The sequence below is a fragment of the Microtus oregoni genome, unplaced genomic scaffold (assembly GCF_018167655.1).
Source record: "Microtus oregoni isolate MIOR12 unplaced genomic scaffold, Mior012 000007F_ref0000211, whole genome shotgun sequence".
Lineage (NCBI taxonomy): Eukaryota > Metazoa > Chordata > Mammalia > Rodentia > Cricetidae > Microtus > Microtus oregoni.
This window is the reverse complement of record NW_024543066.1, coordinates 33,540,604-33,563,817: the sequence shown is the minus strand read 5'-3', so window position 1 is coordinate 33,563,817 and position 23,214 is coordinate 33,540,604. Positions and strand designations below refer to the sequence as shown.

The following is a 23,214-nucleotide window of genomic DNA, read 5'->3' as shown; positions in this document are numbered from 1 at the left end:
AATCTAGAGCAGCTGACTAGATTCCAGAGCAGGCTTCATACCCAAGTAGTTGGGTAACTCAAATTAGATTTAACGTGTTTAAAGAAGAGGAGGAGGTGGGTGAGGAGAAAGAAACCCAAAGCTGAGGGAAGTGGTAAAAACGTGAGAATGGAAAGGGTAGATCTGAAATAAGTTGAGTTGGGTAAATATGATCAAAATTCATTGTATTAGCCTCTCAAAGAACTAAACATTATAAAAAATGCTTTAAAATTAACATTACAAACATCCTTTTGAAATATAATTTAAACAGATTTTTTAAGGTGGGTCTCATTTTCCTGGTCTTTCAGTGTATTTTTGTGGACATGAAGATGCAACATTTCATACAATAACTGTTCTTTCTGATAATTTACTGGTCATCTTGTAAAGATGAGATATGAGCATTAGCAAGAGTTTGGTACTAACTTGACACCACAAAGTCATTCTCAGGCTCAGTTTGGAAGTAAAACCTGGGCCTTTCTATTCCATAAAAACTCATAGGAAGATCTTTGGCCTTTCACTAAAAAGTGACCAATAATTAGTAATAGAGACTATTAACAGATTGAAACTATAAATGGATATTTTAAGCAATATTGAAATAAATATCCTTACAACAGTGTTCTTGCCTATATATTGAACTAGTATAATTTCAAAGTGACAGTGGTATTAATGATATACTTCACACATGTTACAACAAACACAGGTCTACTAAAGGCATTTACTAGTACAAACAGGAACACAGCATAGGCTTTCAATATCTAACCAGTTGCCTTAAACCAATTCATCATTTTAACTTCCTTTCAAACAAAACTTCGTACCTGTATTTAAATAACAGACTCCTAGGTCGTCCTTCAGAGCCTTGCTATAACATTGAATATATCCTCAGTCATACATGCATACACACGCACATATAATTTAACATTCAGGAAAGGAAAAGAAGTTCATCATCCTGCATTTACAAGTCCTTCCCAAAGGGATTCATCTCTTCCCTTTATAGAAACCAACGTTGATTCCTTCCCTCTCTGGCTCCATCCCCCCTCTATATCACACTTTGTTTCCCTTCTTCCCTCAGGCTCTTCTTCCTTTTCTCCATCAGTCCATCCTTATCACTCCCTTCATTTCTATCTCCCCTCTTCTTTCTGCTTCCCTCCCTTCCCTTTCTACTCTCCCCTCTTTTCTCCCTTCTGCTCTTTCCCTTTTCCTCTCATCCTCTCTTCTTCCCTGCCACCTCTCCATCTCCCTCTGTACCCTCGTTCTCTATCTCACTTTTGCTTTCACTCTCGTGTGTGTGTGTGTGTGTGTGTGTGTGTGTGTGTGCTTATATGTGACCACATGCATGCAGTTACATGTTGAGACCAGAGGAGGTGAACCTATCATGGAACTAGAGTTCCAGGTTGATGAGAACCACCAGAACTGAGTGCTGAGAGACAACTTCCCACCTCTGGCAGAGTAATAAACACCCTTAAGCCCTAGGCCAGCTCTCCTGCACCAGGCCACAACTCTTTATGAGAATGTATTATCCTCTTTCTATATTTCTAGGATTATCCCAGAGATACAGTGGTGGCAAGATCAACCCCTGGGGTCCATGTTCTTAGTTTCCTATCTGGATTCTGAATCACTTTTAATAGGCTTGAAATAGGGTTCACTTTGTGACATCACAGCAAGATGACAGTGGCCTTGAGGGATCAAGGAAGAAATAGGGACCGTGAAAGATCACATGGGAGGAAATACCACATAGACATTTGCTTAATGAAGGATCCAAGAGCATGAAGAGTGTCCTAAGAAGACAGAGAGGACTGTGCACAAAACAAGACCTGCAGACAATTTAGAGAGCGGAAGGAAATTCAAGATGGCAGACCAGTATCTCTCAGAGGAACAGAACAAATGCCGAGGAATTTTGTTTCAAGAATTAAATCCCAAGTCCTACCATTTACAGATGTACATATTATTTAGATGAGGTTTAGAACTTAGTATTGGTGCTGAAAAGGGTTAAGATTTAGAGGTTAAAGAATGATGTATTTAATAATGATGTGTCTGTAACTTGATATCTGAGAAGGTGGTGGATTCCAAGTGACCAAAGGGTATGGATGGGCTTACTCAGGTTCTTTAAAAACTTCCTATTTATTGGTCATAATCTCAGAATCAGACCATGTTTGAGAAACAGCATCCTTCAAAATATATATTGTTTTTAATTTTCACAAAGGTAATCAGAACTCTGAGCAAATAAAATTCTGTTCTGTATTTGTTAAAGCACTCATGGAAAACTCATCTTTATTTTGGATCTTACAAATGGAACCAATAAAAGTGAATAGAAATATGATATATGAGAAATAGTCAATGGCTGAGTTATAAAAACACACATATAAGAGTGCACATGCCTATGAAAGCCAGAGAAGAGCTGGAGTTCCAGGTCCCTGAGCGCCCTGACTTCAGTGCTGGGAACTGAACCCTCGTCCCCTCAAAGGCAGTGAATACTCTTAGCTACTGAACCAAGCCTGCTCTTGGTTTGTAATTTGCTGTGGGGGTCGTTAACACAGTTGGCTCCCATGCTTTCTTACTGACCTTACATCTGAGTTCCACGCTTCATTACTCTCACAGGTCCTTCCACGGACACTGGCGTTCACACCTTTCATTTTTCCTCCCTACATCCAGTGTGGTCCATAATTTCCAACATCCACCACCACTTTGCAGGTCTTTCTCTCACAGCTTTCTCTACCCATTGAAGACTGTTTGCCTGAAGTGCAGAACATTTATGAAGTAAGGGACTCAACAGTCCCTCCACTAGGACTAGTGGGAGTTTATAAATATACACTGCCTGCCACAGGCTTTCTGTTTGAGTGGGATACCTGAGGATGGGGTTTCATTCTTGTCTCCAGGGTTTGCAGGAATGAAGAATCTCAGCCTTTGTCTCCCTCTCCTTACTGGTGCCATGTGTTGTATTAGGGCCCCCAAAGAAAGCACATTGCAATTCTAACCTGCAGCGCCAAGAAGTATATTCCTTGAAAGTACAGCCTTTGTAGACTAATCAAGATAAATGAGACTCCTAGAGCGGGTTTTAATCCGTAAGGACTTTTAAAATGGGGATAAATTTAGCCACAGAGGCAATGCGTACAGAGAGAGGTGGTGTGAAGGCACACAGGGAGAGCATCTTGTGGAGGCAGAGCTACATCTCCAAGGCAAGAGGCAGGTGGGAGCCACAGAAGCTAAAAAAGCAATGTGCAAGCGTCTCCCTGGAGCCTCCAGTGGAACATGATGCTGCTGATGCCTTCGTTCCTGACTCCCAGCCTGCAGGACAGTGAAGCAATGATTTACTATTGCCTTAGGGCACATAATCTTTGGTAATACTTTAAGGTTACCTCTCCCCCCATTTAAAAGACGTATTTTCTTGTTACCTTTCACAGTTCCTTTGCCTTTCCAATAAACTAATTGTACCTGATCTACTTTAATTTTTATTTCTCCTTATTTTCTTCTTTTCTTTTTCTTCTGTAATAGGATCTGTCTCTGTAGTTCAAGCTTGCCTTGACCTTGCAATTCTTCTGCTCCCACTAAATTTACACTAAGAGTACCACTCACCATGCCTGAATGTGCTTGAATGTTTTCGATTACTATATGATGAAAATACATTTTCCCAATAGAGTTTGATGGCCTTTTATAGAAATAATCAGCGCCCTGCTGTTTATTCTTTTACTTTATGTGTTGTCTGCATGTATGTCTGCACATCACATGCATGCCAGGTGCCCAAAGAGGTCATGAGAGAATATCAGATCCCCTGAGACTAGAGTATAAGCTAGTTGGAAGTGACCGTGTGAGTTCTCATATTAATTTCTGGATCCTTGGAAAAGCAGCCTTAACTGCTGAGCCATCTCTCTAGCCTTGTTTGTTTTTTTTTTTAATTCTTCTGTTAACTAGTCTAATATTCTCTGTGGATTTGGGAAAAATGGGGTGGGAGGAAAAGGAGGAAGTAATAAAAATAATAAGGCAAAAACTGCAAGGATACATGTAGTCGTCACACGTAAACAGGTAAATGAAAAACAAATTTAGATTAAACAGAGAATCTGATACATGGGAAAGTTCAATTTACTGTTGTGCTATGGGATCAGAATCACCTCACTGTTTAATTTAGTTTTTTTTTAATAAAATAAGGAACATTATTAAGATATGGACAGAACAAATCAAGATAAACCTTTTTGCATAATATTAAATGGTTTAAGAGCATAATGTTAAGTATTCCTCGTTGTAAGCAGCAAGCCCATGCAATAGTCTGTTCCTCAACAGACTATTTATTTAAAGCAGGGTATCAGAGTGCTACTCCTACCCTGAGCAAAGCTCATGGACAAGCCACAGGACAGCTTCTGCCAACATCACTCTACTCAATAACTGTATTCGTGCACATTTTAATGAATGTAAGAATGCAATTGTTTTTGCCTTTCAAAAAAAAAGATTCCCTCAAGGGTAAAAATGAAGATGTTACTGTGTTGTAAATCTCTTTGAAAATTACTGGTAATACATTAAAATTTTAAAAGAGAAAAACAGTTTGACTTGAAGTTGATCAATGTATGCACTGAGGCCCTTTGGCGACTCTTTGTTCTGCAGTTGGCTACTCTGTCTGAAATATTGAAACTTATTTACAGAAAAATGAGAGCGGTACATCCGGGAGCGCAGAGCTGTTCTTGTATTTCACCTGCCGCCAACTTGGTTACATCCAGACACAAGTCTGAGAAGAAAGGGAAGCAAAGCCAGAAGCGGGTCAGTGCCAGAGCTGCCTGTGTTACTCAGGGCACCTGAGTTACTGCTGTTACTCAGGAAGGAGAGTAGTAGCAGCCTCCTAGAGAACACAAGTCACCAGCACACACTGGAAAACCGATCTCATAGTACTGGGCATCAAAGGGTAGGCATTGTGTATGCTCAGCAACTGTTCCACCAGGGATCTACACCCACCCGAAGGCCAGGCATTAAATGTAGTATTTGCTAAATAAAAGTACATATTTAGTAAGAATGAGTAGTGACCATAGTAGGAACTGTAACTAAAATTTTCTGGTAGACTTCTGTGACCTGCAAATTTCCAGTTAAGCCTCACTAATAACCCCCCCCCCCTTTTTTTTCCAAACAAGGTTTCTCTGTAGGTTTGGATCCTGTTCTGGAACTAGCTCTTGTAGACCAGGCTGGCCTCAAGATCACAGGGATCTGCCTGCTTGTGCCTCCTGAGTGTTGGGATTAAAGGGGTGTGCCACCACCTCCCGGCCACATTTATTTTTTATAATATTACATTGTAGTTTAATAACAAAAAAGAAAAACAATTTTGTTTTGCTTTGTTTTATTTTTTTCGGGACAGGATTTCTGTGTTGCTTCGGTGCCTGTCCTGGAACTCGCTCTGTAGACCAGGCTGGCCTTGAACTCATAGAGATACACCTGTCTCTGCCTCCTGAATGTTGAGATTAAAGGCATGTACTACCACTACCTGGCTGGACAACAACTGTTGTTTAAGTTTGTACATGGTACCTTTAAGATACTGATAAAAATAAAACACAGGTATCCCAGATTTCATTGTGGAGTGTTTCATTTGGTTTTTGATCTTTTTTTTTTTCAATTTTAAGCACTAAGACCTCCTAAGAACTAAACTAAAAACAAGAAGAATAATGATTAAATGGGAGGTCAAATATTAGATTATACAAAATGCTCTAGGATTCTACATAATTATGCACTTTCCAAGATCCAGATTTCAAATAAATCTGCCATGTGCTTAACTAAAATAAAATAAATATACAAATACCAACATCTGTATATCCCAGAAGATGTTCATTACATCATGTATTTTAGAACAAGGAAGAAAAATTTATCATTCAATAAAGAATTACTTACTGGCTAATAGATCTATGAAATTGTGTCAAGAATATTGGGGATTCACAGTAAACCACTCTCAGATATCCTGGAGGTAGAATAATCTTTGCTCGCATGCTGTTTCAACATAACACAATACATATTTGGAAATTTGAAAATTGGAGTTTTTCAGAAGAGAAAAGAATTATTCATCACTCATTACTAACTTTGCCATTCAGAGAAGATAAAATTGACAAACACATCAAACTTAAAAAGGAGGGAACGGTATCTACACATGAACACAGCAGGAATTTGAGGGGGAAAAAAACAGAAAGCAAAGATCTGTAAAAGCACACAGCAATTCACTACAAAGCAAACGCACTTGTCTAAAATAGTGGTACCCAAAAGGGCAGAACTAAAGTGAAGCACAACCCAGGTAGCAGCCAGCATGAGGACGCCATAAAGCCCAGGTCAAGGCCTTAGAGGCACCGGGGAAGGCTCAGGGATGCTGGGTACCGAAAACCTCCACACTTCCAGGCACAGATTAAATTTGGCAGTAGAGTATAAGTTGCACTGAGTGGCCTCTAGACTATGAACCACAAACTCAGGGCCCAGAAAACTGCAAAATGGAGTCTTGTTGGAGGCTAAAAAGCAAAGAAATGTGTTGTAGTAGCTCATCAAATGTTGGGTCCCAAATTATAGGCACACGTTTACCAAAAGAATCATCTTATCGACGGCCTCACTGAGCAGGCTGCATGGTTTCAACAAGATCGTCATTAATAATACTGGAGAATTCTGGAGACAAATTAATAAAAGCTATGAACTGGACAGTGACATTATTCTATGTTTATCTATTTTCCTCTTGCTAAATCAATGTTAGCTTTTAATATATTTTATTTAACAATTCTGAACCAATATGATTCAGAAATGTTTTAAATACACAGTAGAAACATGCCACACTTGAACAGAATTAAGAAAATACATATAAATTCTGTATGAAAAGCAACTAATGGAACCATGTCACAGGTATGTGCCAGGTATATACCACACAGCTGCCCCCAGAGGTATCCATACACTTAAAATAAGAACTATTAAGTTAAGAAAACTGTGTGGGTAGGAAGCCCATTCAGAATTAGGATTCCTTTTGCCATCACCATTATCATACTTAAATGGGTAATAAAATTAATAGCTCAATTTTAATCCTTTAAACTCTCCGGAGGCTGTTCCCCTCCTCTAGTCAGTTTTAATTATGTAAATATCTCAGGTCACATGACAGAGATAGGGAGGGTAAACAGAGCTGCTTTAATAAGCATTTTCTGGTCAAAGTGTGATGTTTCAATATAGTCTATGAAACAAAACAGTCTTCAGGAATTTCTGTTTTAGTAATCACTGTGTATTTACAAGACTGAGGAGGCTTTTGGACGACACAGGACACACGGGACTCCTCTGAATGGACCCATATCATTCAGGAGGCCTTTTGCAGGCACAAACAGAACTTTAAAAGCAGACCAAAGCAGGAAGGAGAGGAAATACCAGTTTCTTTCTGGGCCTCCCTCTTCGCTGCTTGGCTTTCGGGGAACACAGACACATCTGAAAATGTTCCTGCAAGGCAAGGGAGAAGAAGACAGACTCAGTCAGCTGGAGATAACCAGGGGCTCAGCAAGCTGCCAAATCTGAGCAGGGCTTTAAGGTGGCTCAACTCTGTTCAGCAACACAGGTAAGCAAGACACTTGTCACCTTCTGCATTTCCCATCTGTAATCTCTGAGTTCCATGTGGAATTTTATTTAAATAATTAAGGTAAGGACCTACTCTGAGAAGATCATTGTAACAGCCAGGCTTTGCCGAATCTTTCTTAGGCCAGTCTGGGGATTCCAAAAGTGAGGAGCATGATATTTCCAAAGAGGAAGTAATGGAGAAAAAGACCAGTTTCAGGAATCGTGCTCTGAAACCTTTCTGTATAAATTCTATAAGATCACAGATTAATTGTACTTTTGGTTTCTTATTTATTTATTTATTTTCAAGAAAGTTACTCATTATGAAGCCCAGACTGGGTTAGAACTAACTATATATCCCCAAACTGGCCTCAGGTTTATGGTAATCCTCCTGCTTCGGCCTCCTAAATACTAGGATTATAGGTGAGTCTCCACGAGCAGCTTGGCAGTTGCTTGTTTATTTTTTTAGAGAACCAGGCAGTTTCCCTATAACTTAATATTCAGTATCACAGGAATCCAGAAAGCATCCACGAGAAACGCGTATTTTCTTCAGTGCAGGGCAAGTGCAGTCAATTCCACACAGGCTGTGAAGATGCAAGTTTGGACTTCTACAGTAGGATCAGTCACCCTTGAGACTGTCACCTGCCAAGACTAACTACTCCTACCGGTGCTCTAGCTCCTAAATTGTAAAAAATTGACTCTGCTACTTTTGGTTTTTTCGTTACTGCTAGTTTTTCTTTTTTAAATAGATACCCATTTGCCCAATAAATTATGTAACCTTGGAACCTTTGATCTTTACTAGATAGGTTATCTCTGTAGTAGTTAAATACAGATCAAAGAATCTGAATTTACTGATCATAGAACCTGCAAAAGATTTCTTGACTCTATATTTACAGTAAAAAATAAAAGCAAAAAAAATATAAATAAATAAAGCAAAATACTTAACATTCACACGAACTAGAGTCCCAAGCCCTCCGAATTTTTCAATTCTCACATTTCCCCTCTAAAATGTGAGGGTTGCATTTAATACTCATTGAAACAGTTTTTATTCATTATTTCTTAACTCCATTTACAGAACGTAGTAAATGTATTCACATTTATATGTACTGCCACCCACTATGACATTCAACTACACCTTTTTGTAGGTCTTAAACATTTCCTGATCAGAAGAGTGAGGGGTTAGAGAGAGCAACAGGACATGAAAACTGCCAAAACTCTTCTAAATATTTGTATGAAATCAAGACTTATAATGAAAAAGAGAAACTAAATTATTTTTCAAATGATAAATTTGATAGGAAAATATTTTATGTGGATGGGTTAAAATTTATTATAAAATACTAAAATAAACACTAAAATAAATAATACTAAATAAATAATAAATTATACAAAATACTTAATAAATAGCTGGATGGAGGTCTTGGCAGATGAAAGCACTGGCCACTTAAACCTGACCAGGCTGGATCCCTGGAAGCAAGACGATGTGGTCCTCACCTGTAATTCCGGCACTCCTGAGGTGAAGTAGGATGTGCTGTCAGGAGTATCTCTAACAAGAAGAGCGTGGTTTAGCTAGTATGAACTAGGATGCCATATTGCAACAGAAACAGTAAGAGGAATACTGTCTCAACAAGGTGGAAGGCAAATCCAATTTCCAAATTCAAACATGCAACTATAACACACAGACACACACACGCACGCACACACACATACAAACACACAGATGAAATGACCCCATTTGAAAGCATTAAGTGCATTTATCCCATAATACCATAATGCTTAATTAATGGTCAACTTGCTTAGTACAGAATCACCTGGGCAAAGAGTTTCAATGAAGAATCTGTCTAAGACAGGTGGGGAGGCCTGAGGGTGTTCATCTTGATTACATTGATTGATGGATGAGGGACGTCTCAGCCTAGAATGAGTAATGCCATTTCATGGACTGGATGGGCCCTGGACCTAATGAGGAGTTAGCTGAGTCCTGGCAAGCATGTACCTGTTGCTTTCTTCTGCCTGAAGATGTAATATAGCTCTCTACCTCCTCTGGCTTTGTCTTCCTGGAAGTGAGGACAGTAACTTGGAATTCTGAGCTACGATAAACTTCTTCTCCCCTAAGGTGCCTTCACGGGGAGTTTTTGTCACAGCACCCAGAAGGAACTGACTCCATGTCTTTACCAGCAAAACCAAGCCACCCTGAGAGACTCCAAAACACTCTGAATAATGTCAAGGTCGTATTGCTCATTGTAATCTTCATTCTTGCCTAGCTTGACTTGTTAAGAAAGAATTCAAATCTGTGTCTATGAAATTCTATGGAAACTGATTTTGGGAGTCATTCATGAAAAGTAATAGTTCTCCACAACAATCAAGGACCTATTAATCAGGTTTTCTTTTACTCCTCTCTCCTCCCTGCTACACATGTACTTTTTTTTTTTTTTTTCGAGACAGGGTTTCTCTGTAGCTTTTGGTTCCTGTCCTGGAACTAGCTCTTGTAGACCAGGCTGGCCTCGAACTCACAGAGATCCGCCTGCCTCTGCCTCCCGAGTGCTGGGATTAAAGGCGTGCGCCACCACCGCCCGGCCTACCCATGTACTTTTATCTTGCTCCCTCACTTCTTCCCTCCCTCCATCCCTTCTGTCCTCCCTCCTTTTCTTCCTTTCTTTCCTTATTAACTCAGTCTCACTATACCCTAGGCTATAGCATTGCCTTTTGCCGAACATTTACTATCCATTTTCCTGCACCAACCCCCCAAATCCTGGGATTAAAATATCAAAGCCACTATGCCTGGTGGATGTTTCTTTGTGGGTTTGAATTTTGGTTGAGAATTACAGGCATACAAAAGCAAACTAAACTGATCGTGCAGATATACCCTCTAGATTTTCATACTGGAGACAATTGCGGCACAAAGATGTCTGTATAAACTACAATAGATACATGTGCTCATCCCCAATGAAGAGGAAGACCTAATACCATTGTCACCAGATAAATAGACAGTAAAAAGTATTGACAGGCTGTATTCCAGTGGTTGGGAAGAAAATGAATGTTTCACAGCAGAGCACTTTGAAAATGTCAGGTTCCCTTGGGCCTCCTAAGAAGCTGCTATCAAAGTCCCATGAGAAAACCGTTCTCTTCCCCCACCCACAGAGTGAGCTGAAGGGTGGCCATTGTGGGAGAGAGAACCAAGGAAGAATCCCCAAAGCAGGCAGCCGTTCTCTGGATGCCTCAAGAAGATTCTTCTCTTTCCTACCCTGGGGCTCAGCACCTGAGAGCCAGCACAATATGGAAGTAGCTAAGAGTATGTGAGCAGACGGTGAATCAATCATAAAGCCCACACTCTAGACAGAGGGTCTAGGCCATTGTGTCCTACACTAGGGAGACTGGGCAACAACAAAAAGCCAAAGAAGCTGGAGCCAAATGTTACACTAAACATTGAAGGATACATACAGGTTGAACATTAGTCTTCTCTCTCTCTTTTAACTGCTTCATTTTGAGATTATAACTATATTTTCCCTTTCTTTTCTTCCTCCAAACCCTTGCACATGCCCCTCCTCCCTGCTCTGATTCAAATGCATTGTCTCTTTTTCCACTAATTGTTATTACATGCATGTATGTATATTTATGTGCATATATTCCTAAACATAAACTTCTATATCCATATAATGTTATTTGTATGCATAATTTCAGGGCTGCCCATGAGGCACTGGAATTGGTTTGCTCTTCTCTGGGGAGAACCAAATTTCTGATACCTAGCTTTGCTCAGTCACCTATAGTTCTCTGTGTAGGGTTGAGGCCACTTGAGCTTTTCTCTCATCCACTTTGGAAGGCCTGTTGGTGTCATCCTTGTTCGGCTCACATTTGCGCTATCTCATAAAGGAATGTAGCTGAAAAGTGAAATTTGGACAGGGACCACAACCAGAGAGACGAACTTATAGCTGCAGGGTTCATCAGTCTCAAAAAGGGAGTTTTGACATGAAACAAAAGAATAAAGTGAAATTTCATCCTTCTGGCTTGAAACTTCTCCATCAAAACAGATTCTTAACAAAAGAGAAAAACAGAGAAAGGGAAGGAGGGAGGGAGAAAGGAAGGAAGGACAAAAGAAAAGAAAACCAGAGGTCTACCATAGTTGTTACTTACACAAAGTTGTACTCCAGATCATCCCTGGGCAAAACAATAGAAATATTGTAAAATCTTGATCAGCAACGTATCCTTTAGCACACTCTTTGGTCCGTTTCCTACACGACTGTCTAAGTTTGGGAAGTAAAGCCACAGGATTTTCCTTAGCTTTTGTGAGCATGCCTTCAATGTGGACACCTCATGTAGTAAATAGGAAGGCTCAAACCAGCAGGATAACAGACACAAGACCAGCACACACTTACTCGGGATGCATGGAACCTAACTGAACATCCCCAGCAGGAAGTAAGCACTTTCTTTAAAAATGGAACTGGAGGAGGAGAAGAAACCACTGCAAATAGACAGCAAGGATCAATAAGGATAGTCCTGAGAAATTATGACTTCATATATTCGATGTCCTTAATTATCCTTTAATATTGTTCTCTTTAATAGTCTTTAATATTGTTCTTTAATATCCTCTTAAAACTTTCTATTTCTCCCCCAAACAAAGGCTGTACTTTTTAGCAAACATTACACCGAGGAGTATTTTGGCCTAAGGAGTGGAGTATAAACATATTTCCATTTGTAGAGTCAGTCAGCTCTATACTATACCCCAGTATTATGTAAACTTGAACAATCTGGGAGACCATTCTTCACTGGTTAACTTTACACAGCTGTACTTGTATCCATAAAGATACACACTTCCTGACTTCTGACTTCCTGATGCCAATAGAATGGTCCATGGCTTGCTGTTGTTTAACTGCACTATATTCAAATGAATTATAATTAGATCTGCAGAAGTTATTCCTCTGTAATAAAGTCATTTCTGCCCTTACATCAAACCATTAGAAGAGCTCCATTCCCAGACACAGTCTCTGACATTGTGAGGCTGATTCCTATATGGTTAATAAACATTTGATAAATCAACCATTCTCTCTCTTACTCTCTCCCTCCCCCATCAAGCAGATTCCTGTGTGTATGTGTGTGTGTGTGTGTGTGTGTGTGTGTGTGTGTGTTCTTTATACAATTTAGGCTACTGGTACCTGGTACTCACATACTCTTGTTTCCTAAATATTTTATCTTAGTTCTGGATCCTGTGTCCAAGGTGTGTTTGCTGGCACCACATCCTCCCCATGTGTAGGTCTGGTGTAGGTATAGGCATAGGTCTTTTGGAGGCTTAGCATTTGCTTCTAGCACATCCTGCAACATCTGCAGAGGCTGCAGCTCACCCTACTACTCTCCCTTACAGTCTATGCTCACTTTTTGCTGTTAATGCTCTTTGTGATGTATCTAGGGCACTTGATGTATGTGTGGGACACAATCCACCGTAAGCATGTGGAGGTCAGAGGATCCCTTTGAGGAGGTTTTCTCTTCTTCCATCTTTAAGTGGGTTCCAGAGCTTGAAGTTACATCACTGGGCTTAAAAATACATCACTACTCATTGACCCCTCCTGTTGGGTCACTCCTTTTCATTGCAACAACACACTTTCTTTCTTGGTTCACTGGCCAATACCTGATGTGACAGCTATGGTAAGCGCAGCATGAGGCTAGCAGGTCAAATTGTTTATGCTAGTTCAGTGACTGCTTCCTTGAATATTTTCATTCCAGTAAAAAAAAGAATCAGAGAATCAGATTGCTTAATCTTACCCATGACTAATAAACTTGCTGTTCTCACACTATTTCTCATAAATAATATTTAGAAGGTATTTAAAATAACTTTGCTATGCTAATATCATTTTCATTAACATTCTTACATTTAGTGCCATTTCCCAGCAGAGTACTGATACATTTTATCTCCTTGACCCGGTTCCTTCTTCACAATACTATATAGAGTCTGGGAAAGTATGGCTTGCTTTTTTGTTTTTGTTTTCCTCAGCTATATAGACACATTTTTTTTCTGTTTTGTGTTCTGAATTCTATGAACATGGACAAATAAAATCTATCATCTAACTCTTGGGAGATGAACACTTAGACTGCATCGTGCAGAAAGTCCCCGATGACTAGAAAAAGCATTAGTGTCAACTTTAAGGAACAATATGCTGCAGTCTCAGGGCCCCGGAGAATGTCGCAGCATTAGGGCAAATAGGAACAGGTTGCTTAAGCCCAGCAAAGGCAAAACCCTGAGAGGAAAGATTACATTCTGTCACAAATGTGCTTAGGTATATGAAAGTCTCTAGCTGAGAAATCCTTTCTTTTTAGATGTAAGCACTCCTCAAACACTGATCTAGGCCTGCATATTTACAGAGTCAAATGAAGGTAGTGTGTTTGTATGTGCATGTGTGCATGTGTGCATGTGTGCATGTGTGTACACAAGTGGTGGCCAGAGTGTAATCGTGAATATATGTGGATCATTGTGAGCCATTATCTTGGATTTTTAAAAATATATTATTTGAAAAAAAAATCTATGTATGTGTATATGTGTGAGTGTGTTAGAACATACGTACAGTACTTCTAGGGACCAGAACAAAGCATCAGAATCCCTGAAGCTGTACCTATAAGGGGTTGATTTAGGTGCTGGGTTCCAAATTCCCTTTGTCCACAAAAGCTTTCTTACGTATTGAGCTATCTCTCCACCACCCATCCTGCTTTGTAAGAAAGGCTCTCTCATTGGTCTGAAGTTTATCAAGGAAAACTGACTAGCTAGTATGTGAACTTAGTTTCCTCTGTCCCCTCCTCCACAGAATTTGATTTACGTGTGCATTCCCATGCCTGGCCATTTAACATGGACTCTGTAGATCAAACCAAGGTCCTCATGCATTGAACCATCTGGCTATCTCCCCAACCCCAAAGACACTCTCAGTATCCATATGGTGCCACTGGCAGTCATCACTAAAATATTGTCATACCTAAGACAGAACACACATTTGCACCATGGAGGACAGATTGTCACAGAATTTAGGTTGCTGTTTATCAAGTTTCAAACAAACTGTGAAACTGAAAATTCCACAGTTTGCTATAGATTTAATTGGAAATTGATGAGTCTCACAATGGCCCTTCTCAGAAATAACACTCTAGTAAGTGCTTATGTCTGATGAGCCAATTCATAGACTCTTGGAACTCAATGGGAAGCACAAAGCAAATATCAATTTCTGCAATTAGGGGATCAAGTGAAAAAAACAACAAGAATGGCTAAAACTGGAGACCTGCATTGTTTTTAAGATCTATGTTTTATGTAGTCCAGTGTAAATAATAAAACATTACATTTGTTTTATACATATATTTTTTGCTAATTGCACATAACGGTCTTCCTGGAGTGATTAGGAATGTGTGAGAGAATCATTCAATAATTCTTCTCTTTCTTGAGTTTTATGACTTCAACATTGATATCCTAAAGTAAAGCTGAAGACACTCTTCTGAGTAATGTATTTGCATTATTCTGGCTTTAAAAAAAAATCTGTGGACTCAAGTCATTAGAAGCAGCAGAGTGCAAGAGCATAGAAAATACAAACATAATAACAGAAATCATTAGAATTGTCAGAAATATATGTTATATGATTCATTGGCCTGAAACAAACATTAAGGCATATTTTTAGGTTTAGGAATGTTTCAGCTACATGTATCTCTCCCTGTTCTCCTTCATCCCTGGTTCATTTATATTCCTAGTAGAGATGCAACAAGCACAGAGTTGCCCTTTCCAAACATGCTTTTCAGATATGCAGATACACAACCTGAAATGCGTTTAGTAGCATAACTTGGTACCTTTCTTTCAATGTTTTATACCGAGAAGGGGTTAGCGAGTAACTCTGTATCCTTGACTCCCATCTCATTAGTGACAGAGGTGCTATACATCTTTCCACATGAGATTTCCCATTTCCTGTTTGTTCAAGAAAGAGTCTGCTCAAATAGTTTGCCTGTTATAGAGTTATGCTTGCTGGTTCATTGTTATTTAGTCAATTTTGGTGCTCCTTTTTTTTTTGCATTAGAAACGTGTCTTATCATGTTTTCTTTTCTTTTTCTTTGGTTGGCTAGCTTTGTGGTTTGTAGTCATTTTCTGAACAGTGTCATCCAAAGAACAGAGTTTTAGTTTTGATGAAGTTAATCAGTTGTTTTCCTTTTTAATGTTTCAACATTTTTGTGTCCATTCCAATAAATTGTTGCCTAATTGAAAGTCAAAATATTTTTTCTTGTGTCTTCTTCAAATTATTTTCTTTACTGGATTTAGTCTTATTTAGGATTTTAGTAATCCTGATTTAATTTTTATGCATACTATCAAATAGAGATGTAAATTAGCTTATTCGCTTGTCAATAGGGGCTCAGTTGTTTCACTAATGACTTAAGTTGGCACTTTCAAAATTAATTTTTAAAAGTTGAAATATATTTACATCACTTTCCCCCACTTCCTTCCTCCCTCCAAATCCTTCCATTGTTTCCCCTTGCATGCTCCTAAGTTGTTGGTTTCTTTTCCTTGATTACTATTGTCATGTATCTGTGCATGCCTGTGTGTATGTATATACACACATGTAAATATCAACATATAAATAGATCATGCTGAGTGCATTTAGTGTGGCTTGTATATTTAATTTCAGTACTGACCACTTTGCTTAAGTTTTTCATCTTATTTAATAAACTTATGTCTTTAACATTTGTTAATAATGTATAGAAATGCACACTGATTTTAGGAGAATGCTTTAATTGAACAATGCATTAAAATGTTAATGATAACTGGTGAAGTGTCTATCAAAATGTTGAAGATCAAGAAAATCAAAGGATTGTGTACACACAGGTCATATCAAAAAATGCATACCTGAAGAAGTTACTATTCTGCACATATAAGAACTATTTCATTTGTGTGTATGTGTAGGTGTCCATTTACGTGTGTGCTATCTATTCATAGGAGTGTGGATGTATGCATATATGAATGCATACATGAATATAAAGGTAAATGTGCCTGCATTTGTAAGCGTTGGCTATCCACCTTTCTCTGCTTACCTTCTGCCCTGGGGTTACACATGAACGCCAACATGCCCCACTTTCATGTGGGTTCAGAGAATTCAAATTCATATCCTCATGTTTGCAAGGCAGTCATTTTAGGGAAGAGCTATCTCATGGGTGATTTTAATTTCCTATGTGTCTGTGAATTTTCCTTTTCAAATGGGTATAAATTAGAAGGATTTTTTTTATATATTTTATTTATTTATACGGTTGACTTAATGCTCCCTCAGACTTTTGTCTCTAAATCATGGGGGGAAGGGGAAATAATTACATTGATAACTAAAGTTTAGATTCGGAATAATATGTGTAAAAGAGAAGAAATGTCAGCTTAATAGCTTATCAGTATTAAAACCAGCATCAGACTACATTTGACAACTGTGATGCTAAATTGAGTACTCTGAAGGAACAGACTCCGTGTTTTAGAGTTAACCCAAATGTTCTCAATGGAGCACACACCTTTAAAAATGTCAATGGATGATTTAGGCACATAATTCTATTCTGCAATCACATGCACTTTCTATGTTGATATAGTTTCAGCTTCCCCTGTTCACATATTCAACTAGGAGGGATGTTTTCTTTTTTTTTCATAGTGCATATAATTAATGTGAAGTATTCATGAACAATAGTTTTCTATATACATATATTTGGAAACAGTGTTTTTTTAGATTCAACACTTCAACCTCCTTATCACCTCCCTTTTCTTCCTGTCCTCTATGAGTGATGGCTTTGCTGGGGCAGAGCTTCCCTCTTCAGGCATTTCCAATTTGCATTCAGTGTTAGTGACATAAGTCAGTGCTCTCTCTCTCTCTCTCTCTCTCTCTCTGTCTCTCTCTGTGTCTCTCTCTCTGTCTCTATGTGTGTCTCTCTCTCTGTCTCTCTCTCTCTCTGTCTCTCTCTCTCTGTGTCTCTCTCTGTCTCTCTCTCTGTGTCTCTCTGTCTCTGTCTCTCTCTCTGTCTCTATGTGTGTCTCTCTCTCTGTGTGTCTCTCTGTCTCTCTCTCTCTCTTTCTCTCTCTCTCTGTCTCTCTGTCTCTGTCTCTCTCTCTCTCTCTCACTTTCTGTGTGTGTGTGTGTGTGTGTGTGTGTGTGTGTGTGTTCCTTCTTGACTAATATACTATATACCACAGTTTTTAGGAAAAATTAAACATAAACATAATTTGTAACAAGTGTGATAATAGCTACAAAGCAAAGACAAGTAAAAATAACGTTCCAGCCCAGTTCAAGTATTGCCTGAGGCTCCCTCCATGGGGATCACTGATTAGTAAAATTATATTTCTTTTGAGTGTTTTTATTATTAAAAGAGGGTGCTTCACTCATTAATCCTGCAAAATAATCTTTGACAAAGTGTTTTAGATGTTTATCTCGTCCCTTACTAAAATGCCAGTTGCTGAAATACTGGGGGCATTTGAAGAATGTTGCCATTCTTTTCATCTTAATAATGTTTGTCATGTGAAGGAGAGAGCTGCCACACCAGAAACAGTGACAGATTAGGCTGGATCATTATGTCTAATCCCTAAGCAAAATACGCTAACCTCAGCAGAGGTGAAGGGAGAGGAGTGGAGCATGCAGAGAAAAATACGATAGTGTTTTGTGTGCTGTCATTAATAATTTAGAAAACTTGGACATTCTCTGTTGCTATTAGAATATTTAAATAAATTATAACATATCTGACAGCGGAATGTTGTAGAAACATTAAATGAAGCAGGGCAAAAAGAACACTTACTAATGTAAACATGTCATGAAGAATTTGCCTTGATTATATGTAAAGGAAGAATTAGAATCAAATTTTAAAATAATAAGATTTTACTTAACAAGAGCTTACTTTTGAATGAATATATTATATTTACACAAACTTGCACATTTCTTCAGGTTCATTTATTACAATTCCATTTCTGTAAATATCTTTTGCATAATCCTTCTCGCCATCAGGGGATTGAGGGGGAGGGCTCAACTGTAGGGCTATGCCACAGCAAACTGTATTTTGCTAAGACGTTAGCGTTTTACTCAGCATATGGCCTGCACTGACAGAATGAACATCTGGTAAAGTTTTGATGAGAATAATGACAGAATTATACATGTTCACATCTTAAAATACTCTGGCTTATGTAAGTATTTTTACAATGCCAGGCATATTTAATTAACTTTGAACCTTGAGGTCGGCCATAATTTGAGTCAGTGCCCTGCCAATTAAGAACTTTTCCTGAATAGGCGAAGGCTTTGTTGGTCAAATCATTTATGCTTCAAATCTTTATCTATTAAATATATAATAAAAAAGTACATTCACACAGGGTTGTTGTGAGTTAAATGAGGAAAAACATGGAAGATCAAAGAAGATGTATGTTTTATGCCTCTATAACTGTGTGTTCAATGAAGAATGAAAAATAATTACACATACACACAAGGTGGGAATTATGTACCTTGAAAAACGTATATACATGCAACAGTTAATGCACGTTCAATTATTTCCTGGGTTGCAGAAGGGGAGGAGCTGAATGAGACCATAGTTTATTTGATGAGAGCGGCAATAGCAGTTTACAATACGGTAGTGCAGCAGATATTCACAAATATGAACCTTCATCAAGCTAGGTAGCGCTATCACCTGATAAAGAAATGCTGAATTTTATTTCTCTGATTTTTAATGGGTAAGTATCCCTCATTCATTGTAAGGCATTAAGATGAAAATGACTACTTTTAATGTCAGTTGGAAAATGTGTTCAGACAACTTAGTAGGATTTCACTTAAATTATTTTCCTATAATGCTATATAACTCCAAAAATTCTCTGATTTACTCAAAACTCATGAGAAATCCAGTGTCATTTGTTAGTATCAGTATACAAAAAATAAGGAGAAAAAAATCATTTCATTACTGATGATAAATGTGTACCTGCTGATTTTGGCAGGTGTGAAAAACATTCAGATTTCTTTTAACACCTAGAAGCCCCTTTCTGTTTCTCAGTGATTGTGAGTCTAATCAGACAAACAGGTTAAAGGAACCGTTGTAGGGTTTTGTTTCCAACACTGAAAAATCATGTACATGCAGTCTTTCTGGTGTTATGCTATATAATGCTCGTGTACATACACACACTCACATACACACAATGAACGAAGAAATAACAGATCATGATATCAAGCCAAATCTTAAAAAAACCAAAACAAAACAGTGAAGGCTATTTTATGCCGGCAGCAAGGAATGACTTAAAATATTTGAAATGTTCCAACAGGTAACAGGGTTACGGTTTGTTTAAGAGATTAAACTAAGTAGCATTAATAAAATGAATCATATATTTTCAACACCTAAAATGCACATCTGCAATTAAAGATGAATTTCAGTAAAAAAATTTGATTAGATTAGATCATTTACAAATGTTACTGTCTGGATACTGTTTCAGTGTCTTCCTAGACCCATGAAGCATAAGTGGACCCCAAGTCACCGCTCCGTAGTTTAATGGTAAAAACCACACAAAAGGGAAATGACCAATAAAAAACACAAACAATGGAAGGCAGATATAACTTAGCTAGAGTATCATTTTGCAGATGAGAACATTCAAGTCCACAAGCATCAAGTACACAACACTTCACACCCTACAGTGATTAGGAGTAAATTGTAAATACTACCTTAAAATATTTATGCTAGTAATAAGAGCTCTGTGCTATTAACAGTATTGGTTTGCAGCCTCTGAGTATAAAAGCATTCAAAACCAGAAATAATCTGAGAGGTTAGGGAAGGGCCAGCCTATGGCTGAATGGGTAAAGACAGCCTGCTGCCAAGTCGGGCAACACTAGTTCTATTCTGACATGCACTGTGGAAAGAACAAATAGACACCATCATGTTGTCTGCTGACCTACATACACAAGTCATGGCAAGTGCATACATGATTACACACATGCATGTACACATGTGTAATGTACACAGTTTTAATATGCGACGTATGGTGACCATTTATGTGACTTAGTGTTTCTTTTCCTTTTAGTACCTTCATACCAAAACCTGTTACCAGTAATATCAGTTGTTAAAGGGCTGTGGACTTGCTGCATCATTGTATAGGTATGAAGAATGTTACCTGGAAAATGAGCATGGCATTAAAACCATTTAGATCATTGGAACTGATCACCATCCACTGATACTCCTAAATATGAAGTTTAAATGTAAAATTACAGCTACTTAAATCACAAAACTAGAATTAATTATATAAAAAGTTTCTCCCACATCTGTATTGCAGTGGGTCCTGGGATAGAAGATGCTGGGCATGTTGGGAGCATTTAGTGAAATGCATTTATGCTATATGGTAGTAGAGTGTTATTTATTGTAACAATATTTAACATTCTAATAATGTCTTTGCTGAATATCAATAAGCATATAAAATTGACCACCTTGTCCACAGACTCTGATCAGTGGATTCATAGTTTCTTGAGATTGGTAAAATGAATGTCAATTACAAAGGATGTCCTACCTTAAGAAATAATTTTTTCTCATTCTCTTTGTGAGATGAAGAAATAATGCACTGAATATAAAACTATATACAATTTGTTAAATTGGCTTTCCTAATGCCTGTCTGATATAAATCACTGTAGGGCCAATGCTGGGAAACAATTATTATTCAAAGAGGAGCGTTGCTAGCTCAATTGGCACTTACAAAAACATTGGTATTGCTTATTAGAAAGCAATGATAATGGTTTCTAGGGAATAAATGAATACAAATAAAAAGGCATTGTAATACATTGAAGGATTCAGGATGAGTCAAGTTGAAATCATTTTCATGCTGAATTTACAATGAAATTATTTTCCAGGATATCAGTTATTAAGTGATAAAATATATTTAAAGATACTAAAGGAAGAGATAATGTAAGACAATTATTTAAAATTACTCACAGCCCAGTCAGCTCCTGGCAATAGGAAAACACCTCATTATTGGTACCCTCAAGAAATCCCAATGCAAAGTTTGTCAGAGACCCATAGAAACTCCCTTCCCAGGAGGTTCCCCAAAGGCCATGTTGGCTTGTGATGCCCTCATTCTTTCCAATATACTCACAGTGTGAACACTGTTCCCCCGAGGAATGAAATATGCTGTAGGGACTCTACCGCCAACCCTACATACACCACGGTGGATTTTCTCTGTCCCCAGCCTCTAGTGTTCCCCTTTCAGATGCTTGGTCTATACATGCTTTAAGTTAAGTGTTGCTTTGAAACACTATTTTGCAAAAGAGAGGGAGCGAAGAAAACTATCATAAACCAGGTATGGAAATTTACAGCTGTAACCCCACTACTTAGAAGGTGTGGGCCAGAGGATTGCTCAAGTGCGAAGCTAAAATGGGTCCCAACACAGGACCTTGTTTTAAAACACTACAGCGTGAATGAAAAGGCTCCATTTTCTGTTTTACAATGTGACTTTGTAAATGTAGAGTGTTTAAAATCTAACATTCTTATCTCAACTTGAACCCTCACATTTAGGAATTTTAGCCCCATCATGCGTTCAGCTGAATATTTACATGACTTCTTTTTTATTTGCTTTAATTTTTTGAGATATAAATAATTGCATGATTTTTCCTTCCTGTTCCTCCCTCTCATATACCCCGTTTTGCTCTCTTTCAAATTCGTAGCTTTTTAAAAATTGTTGTTACATTTATATACGTAGATGGGATAGATATATATTCCTAACTATAAACTGAATACTCTGCATAATGCTATTTGAATGTGCATTTTCTGGGCTGAACTTATATTTAAACATTATATTGAATTATAAAAAAACAAAATTAAAAACCCCTCTTATTCAAAATGTTTTAATACTCTTTTGGTCTGTTTGTTTATTAATGGTTCTGATATGCTAATGTTTACATCAAACTATTAACTCCTAACTCCTTTATCTTTACCATGCCATTGTGGCTATCGTATCCAGGATCTTTACATTCCTGTTACATAACCTTCCATATTAAAGATTCCAGCACTGTCTTCTGGAACTCAGAAGACGTCAGGGAGTATTTTGTTAGTTCAATAGTAAAGTGCATCAGAACTTTTATTCCTGCCAAATCCTACAGAAGCTGGGATGGCCTTGGCTACTGATAGCTCTAGTTCTTCCACTGTGCATCCCAGTGTTCACATTTTTTAGGAGATGAACAACCCTGGACAAAACTGAAGATCTGCAGGCCACAAGCAATACACAGCCACAGCTTCATTTTGTTAGAGTCAAGTGGTACTTCCCAAATCCACCAGCAGTGAGGTGAAAATTGTTTACTCCCTGAGACAACAGGAACAGAAAAAGGCCCATTAGTGAACAGCTAAAGCATTACCTCAAAACAAACATCCTCTGCATGCCACCCCCAAGGGGGAAGGGCTAAAATAACCCACCCCAGAACATGTAGTGCCTGAAGAAACCCCGAGGGGCTGAGTGGTTAGTTTCCCTGATGCTGGTACTTATGTTGTAGATCCCATTGAGCTGCAGATGTTAAACAAGGTTGATGTTTTGCATGTTAATGAGACCTTAATAAAACCATTTAAAAAACAAACCACAACCTTAGAGCAGCCGTTGATACATCCTGTGCATTGCTCACTGCTCTTACTTTTTTTTTAAATTATGTTTTTCATTGATATCAAAGTACATCATCTCCCCGCCTGTCAATTTCTCTAGGCCCTCATGGAAAT

The 23,214-nt window shown here is 38.2% G+C and overlaps 1 protein-coding gene across 23 annotated transcripts in view; it reads right to left on the bottom strand.

Moving 5' to 3' along the window:
- Nucleotides 1–23,214, bottom strand: part of Rims1 (regulating synaptic membrane exocytosis 1) — a 468,858-nt gene that overhangs the window by 296,760 nt on the left and 148,884 nt on the right. For 18 of the 23 annotated variants that reach the window (XM_041655608.1, XM_041655624.1, XM_041655607.1 and 15 more), the window contains one exon: nucleotides 7,366–7,434. The exons of 4 other annotated variants lie outside the window; for them this stretch is intronic. In XM_041655608.1, the coding sequence (XP_041511542.1) occupies nucleotides 7,366–7,434 (69 nt within the window). Of the gene's footprint in view, nucleotides 1–7,233; nucleotides 7,294–7,365; nucleotides 7,435–23,214 lie in introns of those variants that run through there. One more of the 23 variants, XM_041655617.1, reaches the window with a different exon arrangement.